At 53.7% G+C, this 18,779-nt stretch overlaps 2 protein-coding genes across 2 annotated transcripts; both read left to right on the forward strand.

Moving 5' to 3' along the window:
- On the forward strand, positions 5,105-6,065 carry HOXD12 (homeobox D12). The gene is made up of 2 exons (XM_018064967.1): positions 5,105-5,675; positions 5,827-6,065. Exons 1-2 carry the CDS (start codon positions 5,105-5,107, stop codon positions 6,063-6,065), a joined length of 810 nt encoding a protein of 269 aa, XP_017920456.1.
- Positions 12,246-15,290, forward strand: HOXD11 (homeobox D11). The gene is made up of 2 exons (XM_018065012.1): positions 12,246-13,342; positions 14,106-15,290. The coding sequence occupies exons 1-2, from the start codon at positions 12,565-12,567 to the stop codon at positions 14,339-14,341; spliced, it is 1,014 nt and encodes a 337-aa protein (XP_017920501.1). The 5' UTR covers positions 12,246-12,564; the 3' UTR covers positions 14,342-15,290.

Genomic DNA, 18,779 nt, shown 5'->3' on the forward strand with positions numbered 1-18,779 from the left:
TGTGGGCCAGATTGGCCACAGAGTTTAAATGCTTTCAGTTGCCTCCAAAAGACTTTTGGAAAGACTTGAATATGTATTTAATTCCCCCAGTCCCCTGCCAGTGATGGCAAATTTTGTGAATTGTTTTTCTCTTTTCCCCTTATCTGGCTCTAAAACCTTTTGCTGCCCAACTTTTGTATTTCTGTTTCTTTCTTATTATTGATTTTGCTCTTGTCTAGGTTTATTTTTTATGACTTTTTAATGTTCTGTTTCTCCCTCCAGGCCAGTATAAAGGACTTGAAGTATTTTTGAATAATCCCTCCAAATGAATTTCAGAAGTGCCATTCTGATTTTAGGGTTTTATTTTTTTAAATAGCTCTTTATGCCTGTTTCCAGCACTTACTATCTTCATAATCCATTAGGGCAAAAGGATTTGGATTTGCAGTCATTCATATCCTGTGATGGGTAATTGAATCATTAGCTCTCAGCAGTCACCCTGGGGCAAATGGAAACAGCTCTGGGCAAGCAGTATTCTAGGGTCATTGGGAAAGTCTGAAAACAGGAGGCTGGAGGTACTGTGATGGCTTTTAAAGCAGCTGCCTTATTAAATAGGGTTTGTATCAATAGTGGAGTGAAGACAATCTTTCCGACATTGGGCCGTTTGCTGTTGTATATGTACAATATGCCCTGTAGATTTGTGTTTTATAATCTTTAATTTGGAAATAATGTGTCTTCATGGATGCCTTCATTTTTCTAGACACAGATATTTAAATGTCTGCAATTCGCAGAGTGACCCATGGATGGTATAAATGCATTCCCTCTCCTTGGCCTCCAATTTGTGGGGCTAGAATTGAGGCCATCTTCTCAGTTCCCTTAAAGAGGTTTGAATCGATGTGGCCATGGGTGGGAACTTTAATCCAGAACCCAGTGAAGAATTTGACTGAACAAATGTATTGGGCTCTTTCGGAGCTTAAAGCATCTGACAAATGTGGGAAATGTGGAGCTCTGAAGTCCAGGAAGAAAAAAATAAAAGATGTCTCTGAAAACGATGATAAATAACTACTTTTAAAGTGCTGCATATTTATACAACAGATTATTTTTGTAGATGCAATGTCTGTGAACTGAGACGCATGGGCAGTGCTTCAGGCATTTAAAAAATCACTTTTTACTCCTAGGGAGATGCAAATAAACAGAACTCTCTTGTTTCTTCTGAGTCTTTATACATTAGTTTTCTTTTTCCAAGCTCTTGTTGCCTCTAGAAACTGTTCTTATTTATTATAAAATCGTGTTATCCCAAATGCCATGGTTCCTTGTAGATGAAGGAAATGCAGCACCAGTTCTGGTCTCTCAAGCCTCCAGGCTCTGCACTTCCATCACCCTTTCCCCCTCCTTTTCCCGTGGCTTTAACATAAATAGTGATATCTTTAAATTAGGATATAATTTGTGGTGTCTAAAATTATATTTTTCTACCAGACCAGCTTTAAAAAATTCCCCAATAAAATTCGACTTCTCTTTCAAAAGAAAATTATCAGTTTATTCAAATGGCTTTATTTTTTAAACCAATATAATATATATGTGCTCGGGTTGGCGATTTTCTTCCTAGAAAGGCTGTTATAAATATCTATTCTAGGAAGGTCTTGAAATTAGTCAAATCCATATTTGGAAACTGAAAAAGAAACATTTCAAGCTTATCCCTTATCGCTTTCTCCCGGCAGTGTGCATACAGAAGTTGAAGGCTGAAACCATAATTATACACCCTAAACCTCTAGACGCAATTTTTAGGCACTAGGAACTTTATTTCTGAGGGCTTTTTGCCACTCAGGGAAATGGCCGCTAAGGAACTGGATGCCTCCTCGTTGTTAGCGCCCGGGCGCAATGATTTCAATGGCTGCTAACTTTTTGGTATGCGAGTTAAATATAGTTGTTTAAAACCTCACACAATATGTAAACTCTTCTAGTGGGAGAATTCCCCTATGGATCTGCCAGAGAAAACACCGAGACCCAAAGTTTAGAGCTACTTTCGTTTTCTCCGCCTCGGCTTGATTTTTTTTTTTTTTTCTCCCGTATCTTGCAACCGACTGCGAGCAGGCAACTTCTTTTTAACTGAGAGACAGATAAACAGGCAGGAGCAGAGACAGAGAGAAAAGGAAAAGTGACCACGATTCAATCTCTCAAGAAATAACTCCTGAAAATGGGGCCACACCGCCCCGACGTTCCACTTCAGTTAGAGTCACTAACATATTTCTCTTTTTCTCACAAGATGTGCTTTTATTTAAAACGGGCCTGTTTCCCTTCTCCACTGTCGTTCCTCTCCACTTCTTTTCTTTTTGTAAATTCCAGACTCCAGAACCGTACCCCATCTCCCAGGTCCATTTCTCAGGTTTCCTGCCATGGATGGTAGGGAGGATTGCCTCGAGGTTTTCCTTTCATCTGTAGTTTGCCGGTCAATTTTCCCCTCCTAAGAGAAACAGGATTGCTGAAGATGAAAACTGCGTTGAAACGCTCTCCGGTGGAATTTGAATTGACGGCTAAATCAATAACAGATGAAGACTTTGTTATTTATATGTATTCCTTTTATATTCCGAATTGAGGAGCGGAGCCGATCAACGGCCGGAGGGCTGGTAGTGAGACCCACGAGGCGAATGGAGGAAGCTTCGGAGAGAGGCCTTTGCTGCGGGTGGAGACTGAAAGGGCACCGGCAGAGCGCCTCCAAAACCTGGCAGGTTTCGAGCGCCGCCGGTGGAGAATCAAGGCCCGCGCGTCTACGCGCGATCCAAGAGGCGAAGGAGACTTCGGCGCTGGGACTTGCCGCCAGACAAAGGGGCGGCCGCGACCCTTCCCAGTCTCTGGCAGCCATCCGGATCCCTTTGGCTCCGCCGTCCCGGCCAGCCTTGCCGCTACCATCTCCGGCCTTTCGAGAGGCTCGGCTGCGCCTGGCCGCGGGCCGTGACCGCAAAGGCTGGCGACCCCAGGCCGGCTGAGCCGTCCTTCACTGTTGATCTTGACCGTGCGGCGGCGCCTCGCCAGGCGTGGAGCTCGCTCGCCATCTCCTGGGCAGTAGGCGGCATTGGCAGAGCTCGCCGTGTAACTCCGAGACCATATATCCTCCTTTCCCATTCTGCAGTTCACCAGCCAAGCCTCTGGCATCCTCCCACTTCGCCGCCCTCCCTCCCTCCCTGCCTCCCTGCCTCCCTGCCTCCCTGCCTCCCTCCCTCCCTGTCCCCAGCCTGCCAGCTCTAACATAAAACTGTGTCTGCTGGACCTAGGAAATCATAAGCCCAGGAGACGAGATGGGGCAGCTGGGCATCATCTCAGCCAAGGAAAAAGAAGAGTCTAGTTCTTCGTCTTTTCTATTTCTCTCTTGATTCCTTTATACCTCTAGTCCCGTTGGGCAAACCGCAGCAAGCATCCGCCTAAATGTCCGAGGTAGACACCCCTGGACCTGGAAATGGTACTGAGATAGGAAGACAAAAGACTGCAAGCACCCCCTGGAACTGGAACTTTCAGACTTAGGGAGGTTGTAGCTCCTCGAAAGCAGGGCGAGTTTCCCTGAGAGCCTAGGCTTCCTAAGTCCCCAGGAACTGAGGTTGCAGCGCGTGCCTACACCCCCCACGAAAGGACAAGGGAATGGAATATGTCTCTGTTTCTGAGCTCCTAAGGAAACTCTGACGGAGCCCTGAGGAGCCCAGACTTGCCACCCCCCAACCCCCACCCCCTACCCCCGCCCCAGAGCGAGGGGAAGAGGCCGATTGCGTTCCCCAGAGCCGCCCAATTGGTCGCCATAACTCACACAATAAAGTCGCAGCGCGGTGGTCAGCCTTGCCCTCCGGCGGCGCCTGTGTGGTCTCCGTGCCGGAGCTGGCGGTCTAACCAATTCCAGCTTGGCTCGGGGACCGCGAGGCGGGCTGCAGGCTGGGGCGGAGGCAGGTCGCTGGGGGTCTTGGGACCGGAGGCAAGAAAGGAGGATCCTGCGCCCTCTGGCCACACTGGACTGGAGGAACTGCGGCTGGGGGCTGCCTCATTGCTCCCAGCAAGGGAGCGCTGCCGCCCGCCTCCCTGTTCGCCAGACCTCCGAACCCGCCAGCGGCCCGCGCGCCCCTGGAGGCGCGGAGCAGAGGAACGCAGTTAGTCCGCGGCCTCGGTGTGCCTCGGTGTGCCCCGCTGTTCCCGGTCGGTGGCTCTGGTCTTCTGTTCTTCAACACCAGGTCAGGGCAGCTCGCTCTACTGCACGCCACGGAATGAATGAACACCTTGGAACTCTGGTTTGCTGGGTGTAATCGCCAAGGTGAACTGCTGGCTATTAAAAGAATGTAGCCTTTGGCAACGATTGTCCAATCAAGCAGCCCGGGTCCTCAGGCCAGCACTCTCCACGGACCTGGATGCTGACTGTACTAGGAGTAGAAGGCTGGGCCATGGTGAAGTGCACCAGGAGTGATGTGAAGCCTCCTTCTTGGGCGCCAAACTTGGGCAGAATTTGTGATGCATTTCTCTATCAGCAAACTGTGCCTGCAGCCTGGGACGTGGGGCTCAGGCAGCCCTGGGTTTTCACTGCCAGGTCACCTGTGCACAGTCCAGTCCAGAGGGATGAGGTGGGGAGGGACGGGGTAGGACTAGCTTTGCTAAGGCCTACGGACCGAGGATGGCCTTACCAGAGCAAGGGCTCTCTGGACAAGCCAGGAAGTGCACCCTACTGGAAAAGGCCTCAGCTGCAAGTGAAAGCTGGTAGAAGCAAGCCTGACCCAAGTAGCCAGCAGAAAACGGGAGTGCAAAGCCAGTGAAGACCAAGAAGAGTCCCAAGGGACATTAAGGCAGAGGTACCCGATGCCCAATGCCCCCCAGCTCCTGAAATTGTCCAGAAAACTCGAAGAGGCTTCCATCTTCGTTCAGTATGACTTGGCTCGGCCTGGCAACCTCGTCCTTCGCCATCGAATATTGCGGGTGTTATCTTAATACCCTGAATGGGGGCGGGGGGGAGGGAAACGGGTCGGGGGATGTAGGCGGTGCTGAAATGACCGGCTTTGAAGAACCTGCAGGCGAAGTTTCGTCCAATCGTCTGAGCCTGTCCCTCTTATTCCCGGTTGTAACTAAATACTGCTGCGAGCGCAGCTCAAGCCCTTTGTTGGAGATGTGTGAGCGCAGTCTCTACAGAGCGGGCTATGTGGGCTCGCTTCTGAATCTGCAGTCGCCCGACTCCTTCTACTTCTCCAACCTGCGACCGAATGGCGGCCAGTTGGCCGCGCTTCCCCCTATCTCGTACCCACGCAGCGCGCTGCCCTGGGCCACCACGCCCGCCTCCTGCGCCCCAGCGCAGCCTGCTGGTGCCACCGCCTTCGGCAGCTTTCCCCAGCCCTACCTGGCTGGCTCTGGGCCTCTCGGCCTGCAGCCCCTGGGCGCCAAAGACGGATCCGAAGAACAGGCCAAGTTTTACACTCCCGACGCGGCCGCGGGGCCGGAGGAGCGTGGCCGCGCGCGGCCGCCCTTCATCCCGGAGTCTAGTCTGGCCCCTGCGGCCGCTGCTCTCAAAGCGGCCAAATACGACTACACGGGTATGGGCCGCGTCGCGCCAGGCTCTTCAACCCTGCTCGAGGGGACACCCTCCTCCGCCGGTTTCAAGGACGACGCCAAAGGCCCGCTCAACTTGAACATGACAATGCAGGCCGGCGTCGCCTCCTGCCTGCGACCTTCGCTGCCCGACGGTAAAGGGTGGCCAGGCTCCCCGAGCAAAGCTCCCCGGGCCGGGGTGGGAGGTGGGGTGCTGGGGAGAGTGTGCAGAGGGAGGGAAGCCGCCAGGGGCGGGCAGGCAACTGGGAGCGGGCTGAGCTGACTTGGGTGGGGGCTGTGTTGCAGGCCTGCCGTGGGGGGCGGCCCCGGGGAGGGCCCGAAAGAAGCGGAAACCCTACACAAAGCAGCAGATTGCGGAATTGGAGAACGAATTCCTTCTCAACGAATTCATCAACCGGCAGAAGCGCAAGGAATTGTCCAACAGGCTAAACCTCAGCGACCAGCAAGTCAAAATTTGGTTCCAGAACCGGCGTATGAAGAAGAAGCGCGTGGTGCTGCGAGAGCAGGCGCTGGCATTGTACTAGCCCCGGGTGTGTCCCCGCCGAGCTGGGCCTGCCTTTTTTTCAAGGCCTGGCCGTGAAGGAAGACAGGGGATGGGGCTTTTTCTTCTGCTCCTTCTCCACTGGTTCCAGGTACCCTCCCTCTCAGACAGCAGCCCCAGAAGCCTGCAGGAGATTTGTTTGGAAACCTGGCCAGTTAAGCGTCCCTGCTTTCCCCCTTTCTCAGAGAAACCTGCAGAAGTGGCAGCCTCGGCCTTGAGGTTTCCAGAGTGGAAGTCTAGGGTCACCTGTCCTAACTCTTAGCTGGGGTACTATCCCCCGGATTCACTTTAGCACCCTTGTACTAGCATTTCTGCTTTCACCTGATTCGTCTTCCTATCCCCTCCTCCCCAGCCCTTTCTGCATCCAGCAGGCACCTAACTAGGGCTCAGAGTGAAACTGAATTTAGGAAGACCTTCCCGGCAGAGTAGAAAGGGCTGACAGCACAGTTCTGTCTCTTTGCAGCCAAACTCCTTGTGGCAAAGCCAGGATCTTGACTCTGGAGGAAGGAAAGGGCACCGTTCTCCCTTGGGAGAACAGTGGCCGCCTTAGACCTTCAGAAGGAAAAAGGAGTAAGGGGGCGTGGTGGCCAGACAAACTCCAGAGACACCTCGGAATCCAGGCTGGGCTGGCCCCTCCAGCTGGGCTGAATGGATTGGGCACTTCCTTCCCATGGATGGGATGAGGGAGGCTGGGGCTCCACAGCAAACGGCAATCTCCAGACGGACTGGTAAAATCCCCATTTCTCCCACGTCCTCACACATACCTATGCCAGAGCCCTCCACTTTGTAACTGGACCCCCAGAGCTGAACTCTGGTGAGGCAAGCTCCTAGTTGGCTTTGAGGCTGAGTTGCACAGGAGGAGGGGAAACATCCAGGGGGAGATGGGAGTGAGCCAGGAAAGGGGGGGGGTCCTACATTCTGCCTGTCCATAAGGCTTTTCTGGGGAGGTGGGAAAAGGTGTCCACTGGTCTGTCTTTCTTTCTTGAATTATGGTAATGAGTCACTGCAGGGAGAGGTTAACTCTCTCCCACCAACCAGAAATCAGGAGGGTTAGAAAGGAGGCCCTTCAGATCCTCAGCCCCATCTCTTCTCTCAGCCAAGCAGAGAGAAGCAGAAGTTCCCTCTCCTCATCCTCTTCACTGCCCACCAGCTTCATCAGGGGCCCCATTGCTGTGCTCTTTCTGAAGCCACGTCTGACCTGCTTCAGCAGAGCCTGAGAGATTATGGGCCCTGTCAGGCTTGTTCGGTGGAGGCTGGGGTTGCTGAATGCCAGGTAGAGATGTCCTGGATGTGTTGGGGTGTCCTACCTTGATTTCAGTGACCCTAAGGGCCCCCCAAGCTCCTTCTATCATCTCTGCCCCTTCTCCACCTCCTTCAGAGAAATAGCTCCCTCTCTTCTAGTGAGATGCACGACAGCCAAAGAGTTGAAAATTTTTACTCAAAGTACGATGATGTTTATTCTCAGTGCAAGACCAAGAATCTTCAGTACAAGATCTGGAATGGACACCTCATGGGGCACTCTGAGCCTCAGCCCAACTGACCTCAGTTGATGTTTAGATGAATTCCATTTTCTCTGCTATCTAATAATTTTTGTATGTGTTTTGTTTATTTTGTCAAAAACAATAGCTTGTATGTATCAGACATACAGAAATGTTTTCAGTGGAAATAAATATCCAAGTCCCAGGCAAGCTGTCACGGGACTGATGTCGGTTTTTCAAAATGTTTCAGATTCTCTTCTAATGTTTTTCAGGTCACCAAATTCGTTTTTCTTTCCTGGTTGCTGTTTCACTATGGGTGTCGACTTGACTGTTCATTAAATGAGAAAATGGCTTCCAAGTCAGTCGGGAAATGGTGTATAAAGCCTATGAACAAAATATATAAAATACTAAGGCAGGGGAACCATGAGCAGCTTTCAGCGTGTCCCACACACTAAGAGAACCCTCAGCTTGTTGCTAGCCGGGACTTCTGCATTTTGCCTAAATTCTCAAACTTTGAAGCTTTCTGTTATCAGGGGGCTGCCAAGATATGAGGTTCCTTGGACTTCAATACAAAACGTCTCTCCCTGCCATGTTTTTCCAGTCAGGCTTCTTGTGACTAGCCTATGTCCTGTGGAAATCCTCCATACTGGTCCCTCTGCCAGGAGCCCAGCAGCCTCCCTTGGGAAATGTGGACCCAGCACCCTCTAGGTCTTCAGAGCCTCTAAACCAGGCCAGGAAACCTGGGGCCTGCTCAGTATTCTGAGCTCTTGCAGACCCCAGCTCCCTGCTAGCTCAGAGATGGAAACTAGAGAATTACTAGCTTTTAGCAAGTGGAAGAATTAGAAAAACATTAAGTCTCTAATTTTGAGCATTCAACGGTTCCAACTCCCCTTCTCTGAAGCAAATCTGATGAAATATATTTTAAACAGCTCCTTTTAAAAAAGGAAAAAATGAAGCAAGAAGCTGCTGAGGCAGGCCCTATTATTTAGAAATGCTGATAGGGCTCAGGGAAGCAATGGTATCAGAACTGAATCTCTCTGAGTCCGGTAAGGTTTGCCCCCTTCAAAATAACCAAACAAAGGCAGAGGGCATACTCGGAACTCAGGTATGGCCGGCTGGGTAAAGGGCCAGGGAACCAGACTTAGACCAAGGCCCTATGGCCACACAGGGAGACCATTTTCTCTGCAATATACGCCATTATATCATTGTGTTCTTTCACTTTAGCCTGGATGTAGGGTGGAAGGAGATATTCGTGAAGACCACTCCCCAAACAGATTGAAATTATTCTAAGTGTAAAATTTTGTCTGTTGATTGGAGCTTCAGTAGTGTTTTTCAAATCCATCCCTTTTGCTGATCCACATGAATATAAAAGGCGGTGGTGCCCTTTCTCCCCTCCTAACCTAAGTCCCAGCAGGGATTTGGAAGCACGATGAAATCTGAAAAAAATACCCCAGCAAAATGCTGAAATCTGAGTGTTTAACATTCCCTCGCACAAAGACAAATGCGTCCTCAGAAATGCTGCAGTCTAGGCGGGCCTCTTGACCAAAGAAAAGGTTTTTAAACAAGGAAAAACGGCTTGGTCTGGCATTCAACCGGCTGAGAGCTCAGAGGGCCGGCCAAGAGACGCTTTTAAGGCCTGGGGGCTCTCCCCAAGGGAGGCGGGCTGGGGAGGCTTCCGGGAGGCGGGCGCGTGGTGGAGAAACCCAGAACCGTTGTAAATATTCATGTCTGTGGGGGTGGGGGGAGGGTGTGCCCCTTCACCCCGCCTCTTCCAGCTGCACCCACCCCCCACTTAGTGGGGGCGGGGGGCACAGCGGCTGTCCGACCGTCCTTGGACAAAGGTAATCTCCCCACATTTTTGTTCTTCGGTCACTTGACTTAGGGAGCCCATTCCGAAGACTTTTCAGGGAAGGGACAGGCTCTGGGTGTTCCCCTGCGTTTCTCCTCTTCTTTCGTTTCCTAAAAGGGCATAAATAATTAAAGTTTGGCAGGGAGGAAAAGCTTTCTTGCAGAACTGTAGTGGCAATAAATGAAATGACTCAGAATCTCTTCCCCAGTCAGTTTTTACGAGAGCTGCCAGACAGTGTCTGTTCACGTTCTCCAGATACCAGGGGCGCCCTGACAAAGTTAAGGTCAAGTTAGTGTCTTATCTTGGGTGGCTCAAAATTACCGCATCGCGTCCGGGCGCTGCGCGGAAAGCTACCACTCGCGGAGCTGCGGGCTGCGAAGACAGGGGCCGGTGCACTCCCTGCGCTTCGAGTGGGGCCGCGCAGGCAAAGACGAGGCCACAGCCCCTGGATCTTCACGGTAGGTTCTCGAGCCGGACGCGCGGGTCGGGAGCTGCGGTTTTCCTTGAGTTTCAGGGTGAGGATGGAGGAGAAAGCTGGGGCCAAAGGGCGAAGCGGGCTGGGCCAAGAACGAACGCCTTGGCTTGGTTGTGGGGGGTGGGGGTCCGGGCTAATGCGCAGAGAAGGGCCGGCCGCCCCCTTCCCTGTGCACCCATGAGCCGCTGCAGATGGCGCACCCTCCCCCGCCAAAGCGCGCCTCCAGCCCGAGCGCCGTCGCCATGTCGTTGAACTTGAATGGTTCGTCCTCCCCCATTTCCCTCTTTAACGGTCAGCAGGCTCCACTTTGGGGGCAGCGGGCTGCTTGCGCCCCACCCGTGCAGAGAGAAGGTGCCAGAATCTTGCGCACTTGCAGACACATAAAGAGCCAGCCGGGGGGCACCCCGCGGCCCCTGCCCTGGGTCTTGAGCGGCCGCGGGGCTAATGTGCAGTGTCCGGGGAGCCATTTTAGGAGAGAGATCCTGGGGCGTCAACTCCGAGCCCGAAAGGGAGAGGTTTGGGCAGGAGATGGAGATGGGGAGGCAGACAAGTGTGCCAGCGGTCTAGGCTGAGGAGAAGGGGGCGAGCTGGAATCTGGGCGAGGGTGCCAGGTGTGTGGAGGGTGTATGCAAGGATGGGCAGTTCTTGGATGGGGGGATTCTTGCTCTCCAGCCCCACCGACCTGTTTGCGCAGTGTTCGGAGGGAAGCTGAGGTGGGAGGGGGCGGAGGAGAGAAAGTGGGAGGGAGAATGGGAGGGAGGAGATAAAAGAGGAAGGGGGCAACATTGGTCAGAAAAATAGATATGCGCTCTGATCACCCGCCTTTTCTCTGTCAGTCGGCATGGTGGGCAGAGCTCACGGCACGGGCACTGCGGCGACCGGGGCCAGGGAGGGAACCAGCCTCACAACCTGCACTGCCTGTCTCGGGCGCAGGGCTGAGGCCTGGGACAAATGCTGGGATTGATTGCCTGGCAGAGGAATCCTGGGGAGCGAGAGGCAACCTCTTGCCCTCAGTTCCGGGATTCGGATTTTGGGAGCTTTTTTCTAAGAGACTGGTTTCACCTTTGGAAAACGCTGGCTTTCCTGAGGCTGAGCCCAGGCCTCGCCTGGACCCACCCTACCCCCCCACACCCCGGGCTAGAAAAGAGGGACGCAGCCGCCGCCGAGGAGAGTGCGGCCTTGGGGAGAGTGGATGGGGGGCCCTCAGGATCGAGTGGAGAAGACGGGCTTAAACCAGGAGGCAAGAGCGGCTGAGAGCCCGCCCCTCACCCCCAGAGCCAACGGACCTCCAGGGAGCCCACAGGGGCCCTAGGGTGCTGCAGAAGCCCAGGGAAGGCGCGGCACGGATGCGTAGGCCTTGGCGGGGCTCCGACACAGGGAAGGAGCTGGATGTGAGGCTGGTTGGTCTTATCCAGGCCAGAAGGCAGAGGGTGAGACGGGCGGAAGCACCGGCGGTTTGTCTCTGCTTGCTTGATTGCGGAAAAGCGGGAAGCCAGGCACCCTGAGAGTAGGACTCCAGATCCTTTTGTTCAGCAGACCCCCAAGGTTCTGGAGGGCCACGGGGTATCTCCACTGGCTGAACTCCCTCCTTGCTTTAGCACTGCAAGGGAAAAGGCGGAGAGGCGACAGGGAGAGAGATTGAGGCGGGGACACATAGCTGGGGCAAAGGAGGAGAGAGGGTCAGGGGACCGAGTGAGCCAGCGGCAAGGAGGGGAGTAAAGTAACAGGAAGGAAGAAGCAAAAAGGAGACGGGGAAGTGAGAGCAGAGAGGACCGGAGAGACAGGCAAGTGAGAAGACTGAAGGGGGACAAGGAAGGAGGAAGAGAAGAGAAGGCGACAGGGCCGAGTGGGCACCGAGACCCTGAGCCGGGTGAGCTCCTGGTAGGCTTTTGGCGTGAGTATTTTGAGGCTGGCATTCGCGCTCCGGGTCGGCAGTAGAGAGAGCCAAGTTTCTGCTCGGCGTGAGCGCCGGGCAGAGAAATATGTAAATCAGGGCTCCTGGCTCCCCGAGAGCGGCGCAATTACGCGCCTTGAACTAGAAGCAACAAGCTCCTGACGGGCAAACTGAAGAGGGTGGCGGCGTCACGGGGGAGGGAGCGGCTGCAGGAAGGGGTGTAGGGGGTGGGACCCTCACACCCTCACACCTAGTCCCCTGTGCCTGGAGCCGGGGCTCCCCCTCCGCGCTCCGCTTCTTTCCCTTCCCCCTTCCTCCCCCTTCCTCCCCCTCCCTCCTCCTCCTCCTTGCCGGCCTCAGTCCGCGTACTTAAAGCGGCGCGGGCAGGCGCGGGCGGGCGGCCCAGCCGGGCGGTGGCAGATGCACCCAGCAGTGGCAGCCGCCGGCGGCGCACAGGTGACCGGCCTGCTGCACAGCCTGGTCAGGGGGCTCCCAGGGAGAGCTGGCTGGAGAGGGAGGCCGATCTGCCCCCAGCGCGCGCGCGTCTCGGCGCCAGGAGCCGTCCCGGGGCGTGTTGGCGAGCACTGATATAGATATAAGGACATTTCTCTCCATGGCGTCACGTGACATAATTACCACCAGAATCAATCAAGATGAATTGCACGTCAGCGCCCGGTGGGGATTTTTGCTTAGTTGATCCTGGCCCAAGCCTCTTGTGCAATCGATGGCTCAGGTTGGCGGCGCGGGGAGCGGCCCAGGGCTCGCCGGCGCGCACGCCGCGGAGCCATGAACGACTTTGACGAGTGCGGCCCGAGCGCAGCCAGCATGTACCTGCCCGGCTGCGCCTACTATGTGGCCCCGTCGGACTTCGCCAGCAAGCCGTCGTTCCTGTCGCAACCGTCGTCCTGCCAGATGACTTTCCCCTACTCTTCCAACCTGGCGCCGCACGTCCAACCCGTGCGCGAAGTGGCCTTCCGCGACTACGGCCTGGAGCGCGCCAAGTGGCCATACCGCGGCGGCGGCGGCAGCGGCGGCGCAGGGGGAGGCGGCGGCGGGGGCGGCCCCGGCGGGGGCGGCGGTGGCGGCGCCGGGGGCTACGCTCCCTACTACGCGGCGGCTGCTGCGGCGGCGGCGGCGGCGGCTGCGGCCGAGGAGGCGGCCATGCAGCGCGAGCTGCTCCCGCCCGCGGGCCGCCGGCCGGACGTGCTCTTCAAGGCGCCCGAGCCGGTGTGCGCCGCGCCCGGGCCGCCACACGGCCCGGCGGGCGCCGCCTCCAACTTCTATAGCGCCGTGGGCCGCAACGGCATCCTGCCTCAGGGCTTCGACCAGTTCTACGAGGCTGCGCCCGGGCCCCCGTTCGCCGGGCCGCAGCCCCCTCCGCCGCCCGCGCCGCCGCAGCCCGAGGGCGCCGCCGACAAGAGCGACCCCAAGACGGCGGCCAGTGGCGGCGGGGGAAGTCCCTGTGCCAAGACGACCCCCGGCTCGGAGCCCAAGGGGGCGGCGGAAGGCGGCGACGGCGAGGTGCCCCCGGGGGAGGCGGGGGCTGAGAAGAGCGGAGGCACAGGTAGGCACCGGACGCGGGGCGGGCGGCTGGGCTTGGGGCCGCGGGCGCGGGGGGGCGGCGGGGGCCTCCCTCTGCTTGCGCCGTTTTATGTGCTACTTTATAAGCGTTCGAAGGGGTTTATACATCCTATAAGATTTCCCTGGCCGTTGTAAAGCGTGTTTACGATAGGAAACCAATTTAGGTGGGCTTAAGGTAGACTTCGAGGACGACATTAATCGCTGCAGAGAGCTTTCCCCCAGTTTTGTGCGTGGGGGGGGTGGTCCTAGAGACCGTGGAGGGAGGTAGAAAGGGAGGGGAGATTTCAAGCCAATTTGTGAGTGTGGACACTCGAGCCTCCTGCTTTTAAAGGAGTGGGGTGTTGGGGAGAGTTTGATCCTTAAACTGGACTTTATCCAAGCCTCTGCCTGACGCACGCTGCTGGCTGGAGTCGAGTAGATGCCCGGCACGCTCGTGTTTCTCTCCCTTCTGAGTCCAGCTCAGAGCCTGCCTCGCTCTCGCTCTCTGCTTCCCACCTCGATGCCAGGCTGTGTGTGTGTGTGTGTGTGTGTGTGTGTGTGTGTGTGTCGGGGCGTGAACACAGGTCCACGCCCGCACTCTCTCCTGTGCCCGCCCATATATCATCCCCCACGACGCAGGCAGGGCCTTTCAGCCGCAGCAGGGACGTCCCCAACCGGCCGAGGCCTGGCCTTTGCGCGGCCCGAGCGGGTAGCCAGGGGTGGGCAGGCAGTGGCCTCTCTTACCCCTTGGTCTCTTTAACTTGCAGTGGCCCCCCAGCGGTCTCGGAAAAAGCGCTGTCCCTACACCAAGTACCAGATCCGCGAACTGGAACGCGAGTTTTTCTTTAACGTGTACATAAACAAAGAGAAAAGACTCCAACTCTCTCGGATGCTCAACCTTACTGACCGGCAAGTCAAAATCTGGTTCCAGAATCGCAGGATGAAAGAAAAGAAACTGAACAGAGACCGTCTGCAGTATTTCACTGGAAACCCCTTATTTTGAGAGCTCCAGGCGCACCCCTCTCCCCTGAACCCCACGCACCCACTCTCCTCCCCACCAGCCTGCCCTGAGCAGGCCCAATGTCCTTGGGTTTAATGACGCCTCTTCTCTGTGGAACTCCACGATGCCTTCCCACGGTCAACTCGGGACCTCCCAGCGACCACTGCAGCCTGCGGACGAGGTCGGGGACTTGGCCGAACGGATCCTAATAAGGGGAAAATGGTAAATGCAAACGTCCCTTTACAATTTTACCGCCAATGTGCTGTTGTTCTTCCCTCTCTCTGAGCTCCCGTGGGGACGCTGTGGGATCTGTAGAGAGTTAGGCCGAGGGGCTGGAAGGCACTTGTTTTTGTTCTGAGTTTAAGGGACTGCATCTTTTCCCCTTGGTGAATGCAGATTATTTAAACTCTGGGAAATGTACCTTTGGTCTATCGTATCAAGGCATGAGTCACTGTCTTTTGTGTGAATAAATGGTTTCTAGTAAAATGAAGGTTATAGCTTCAATACACTGTATGAATTTTCCTCTTTGAAGAAGTTTAGTGCCTGATTAGGATATTTTTGTGGCCAGAACCTTCTCCCCCAAGCAACTGAAAATCAAATGAAAAGCTTTATAATCCCGCTAAGATAAGACTTGTTCTCTCCTATCCCTTCTAAGCTACACTGGCATTAAAAATCACTTTAGGGATGACTTTCTGAATTGAAGATGTGACCCAGCCATGCTGGTGCTGCCTTATCCAGGCAATGAGGCTGGGACAGCAGGACCTAAGAAACAAGTCTTCTTGCCCACCTCACCCTATCCTACACCCAGGGTCATAAACTTGGAATTCCTTTTGAAAAAAAAAAAAGAAAAGAAAAAAAAACTGGGTAGGAGATCCAAATTCACTCTTAATAAGATGTCAAGGAGTTAGGGTCCCTTAAAAGAAGAAATAAAAACTAGAACCTTTCATTGAAACAAAACTAATTTTCTAAAGGGACGGTATCAGGGGTGGAGAGGGCCTGGGTCCTTGCTGGTGTCACAGGGACCTGGAGCAGAGAAGGTCTCCCTCACTGCCCCGCCTTGGAAATAGGGCCCAGGACTGCAGACCACTTCTCACAGTAAATACCGCTTCAAGTTAAAGAATGTGGTGGAGGCTGCATCGCACTTTATGTTGCAGGGCCAGGCCAGGCTGTTTACAAAACCTTGAACTGTCTAGACAACACCATAAAAGCCAAAGTTCTAAACAGCGTAATTGGGTTATATTATACACCTTCTGGTGGGCCCAAAAGAGATTTCCGCAATGTGCCATAAACTGGAAGAGTGAGAAAAGCTTCTCTTTCTCTGAAAAGAGTAAAGTGAATCTTATGACTCTTAACCTCTCATAAGTCCAAAGTCAAAAAATAAATCCATGAGCTATACAGCACCCCATGCATCTTCCAAGGAGGCATGCATTTCCAAATGCAGAATTTTTTTTAATTATCAAAGCTTTTGGAAGGAAGGAAAAACATAAGTGCATAAGTGTATGCCTTTGAACTTCCAAAATGTCAAGGTCATCACCTTTAACCTTTCTGAATAATTAGGCGCCTTAAGGTTCTTCTGTGATATTCAACTACCACCCACTCTCACACACACATGCTCACACACATCCAGAGCCCCACACACATTTATGACCACACAGAATCATATCGAGGGCTCCCCATAAATCTAAGCGAATTCCTAATTTCAGGATCAATAACCTTAATTTCCCTTCAAACATTTGTGTAATTCAGTACCAATTGACTTCTTTTAAAAATACTGGTTATATTAAAATGTCTACCAGCATGCTTTTACTACAGCTAGGAAGTGCTGGTTGTTTTTTGTTGTTTTTTTTTTTTTTGCTGGGGCGGGGGGGAGTCATAGATAGTCCATTAGCTCTAATGAAGAAACGCGATTTTGAAAGTAGGCATTTGAAAAAGAAAGTTCTATTACAGACTTACTTCGTTATATTTGGGAAAAAAAAGAAGTCACCCTGTCAAATAAGTTACTGTACTTTCTATGATATGGAACAAGAGAAAATATATTTATATTGTTTCCAAAAGCGTCCCTCAACGTTTGGTTAAGGATGCGATAGAAACAAAGCCTACAATTGAACAATTTCGTTCAGAAGGGGACTCCTTTGTTTGGAATCCTAGGCATCCGTTACAATGTCAGTGCCCTAGTAATGGATCATTCCAGGAGGCTAAAACTGGTTTATTTTCTTCTCTCTCCATCTCTCTCTCTTGCTCGCTGGCTTGTTCTTTTTTAAATGCTGCGTCTAAATGTAGCAGCTTGTATGTGCACCACCTTAGTCAAGCCGAACCTAGAGATACCATTTCGCGTTTGCATGGCCTTGGAGAGCCACACGGGGGCGTGCTCACGTTCCAGAAGCCTCATTTGTCGGAGAGGCCGCGGTACCGTATCTTTCGGATACTGGATTCTAATATGCAATCTTAACCGGCTAGAAACCGCTAAGGTGTTTGCTTGCTGATTGTTCTCAGCAGCCATGAGGTTGGGAAGTTGTATAAAGACAGAGGAACGCGAGCAGATTCCTGAAATAAGAGATCACCTAATCGTTGTCTTCTTATAGATAAAGCTGTTGTAAAGAATACTTCGGTATAACCTGGTGGTGTCGAAGAGAGGTTTTTAAAAGACAAATGTGTGCATTTCAAAAAAATAAGCCATGCCACTGCAAGTTAAATTATGGAAATCAATTTTCTTGGTTTGCGTGTGGAGAGCGATAGGAAGGTAGGACCACCCCTGCCTAAAACCGCGTCCGCCTTGCACGCTCTCCGACCGCCTGGGGTGATTAAAAGGCTTTTGTTTAAGACAGATCAGGGCGCCGGCAACTTAGCTGAGTGTGGTCTCAGAAAAATGAGACGCGTCGAGACCTAGCGGGTCGTTCTGCGCCAGGGACCCCCACCCCCACCCCCGGTAGTGCCTGGCGGTCGGGGCTACCGGTGGTGACCGGTAGTGACCGGGAGGCGCAGGCAGAACTGAGTTAGGGCTCCCGGCCATACTGAGCTAGTGTGGCGGCGGGAGCGGTAGACAGCCCCGGGATACGTTTGTACTTCAAGGTGTCCTGGAATGGTGTATGCATTTGAAGCAAACGGGGCTTTGCGTTTGACAGAACCCTGGCCACCCTTCCCAGCTGTCTGCTGGCCTTGAGCGTGGAGTTTGATTTTGGCATAAGCTCCTGAAAGCAGTTTTCTTTCTGTATGCTCTCCTCAACCCCATTCCCACCCCGAAAGCCCCTGACATTGCGGAGGGCCTGTGCCACCATCCAAGGACTGAAAGAGAAGTTCCAAAATGAAGGGTGGCAGTCCCTTCTTTGCTGAAGTTCATTGTAAAGCACACGCAACCCCGGAATTAGTGAGGACCTCCTCAACTTCGCTGTCTTTGCCCCCTCCCTCCAGGCCCCGGACTAAAGATTCTGGGTCCACCCCTGGAAGCTGGCATCGGCTTCAGTGGAGGCTGGGGGCCATGAGTCTCCCCACCCCATGGGAGGCGCCAGCCAGAGGCATTGATGTTCCCCGCGGGCACCCTGGCTCCTGCCTGTCTGACTGTGGGTCCAGCTTAGCTATTGTGAATCGACATTTCCCGGGGCCTAACCTGGGCCTCAGTCCAAGTGGGGTGAGAGTCCTCCTCCCCAAATGTCGTTGTGTCCATCTTTAGCCAGCTCCAGCGGGGGCGCTTGTGGCCTTGGAGGGCCCCTTGGCCTTGGCTGGCAGCCTCTCCTAGACCACGAGTGCTCCGCAATCTGTAGTCCCTTTCCTCTCGGCAGCGCCCAAGTTGAGTCTAAAAAAGACGGGGGGATTGGTGAATTGAACCAGGACTTCTCCAGGCTGCAGACCTGACCTTTCTGGGACCATTCAGGGTATGTGGGGCTCATGGAGCATGGCCCCAGCATCTTGAGTCACTGAGGTCTCAGAGCTTGAAGGGAAGGGAGATTGGGAGAAGTAGGAGTCTTTTGTGTCTGCAAAGGGAGGAGGCTCCTAGGCTGCTGGTCCTTTTGCAGTGTCTCCCTAGACCCGTCTTTGCATTGGTGGCGGCTTCCCTGGCCACCCCGGTTGCCCTTTTGAGTTCTTTACACATTGGCTGAGAGGTGCACGGTGCAACCCAGAAGGGTGCTTGGAGGAAGGAGCTTTTAAAATTTGTGCCCATCCACTCTGCCCCCCAAAAGTGGCACATCTCTGAGAGGTCACTCAGGGCCTAAAATCAGTGGATCCCCAGGTCCACCCAGGCCCAGGGCCGTTGCCCTTCTTCCCAGTGACAGGAAGAGCAGATGCAAGTCACTTCTTGATTACAAATGCTAATTTCTTGCTGAAGCGACCCTTTTAATTTTTCTCTGGAAAGAAGTGTGCCAGGGAGAAAGATGTCTTGATACAACTGGATATTCATCTCCTTTATGGTACAATATTGATTTATTATTAATGGTAACTGCTCCAA

This window comes from Capra hircus, chromosome 2 (assembly GCF_001704415.2).
Source record: "Capra hircus breed San Clemente chromosome 2, ASM170441v1, whole genome shotgun sequence".
Classification (NCBI taxonomy): Eukaryota; Metazoa; Chordata; class Mammalia; order Artiodactyla; family Bovidae; genus Capra; species Capra hircus.

Bases quoted from the DNA above. Each gene is read 5' to 3' on its own strand.
- HOXD12 (XM_018064967.1), top strand. From the start codon at position 5,105: ATGTGTGAGCGCAGTCTCTACAGAGCGGGCTATGTGGGCTCGCTTCTG. The intron at 5,676-5,826 runs GTAAAGGGTGGC...GCTGTGTTGCAG, and splicing joins GCGACCTTCGCTGCCCGACG to GCCTGCCGTGGGGGGCGGCC.
- HOXD11 (XM_018065012.1), top strand. From the start codon at position 12,565: ATGAACGACTTTGACGAGTGCGGCCCGAGCGCAGCCAGCATGTACCTG. The intron at 13,343-14,105 runs GTAGGCACCGGA...TTTAACTTGCAG, and splicing joins TGAGAAGAGCGGAGGCACAG to TGGCCCCCCAGCGGTCTCGG.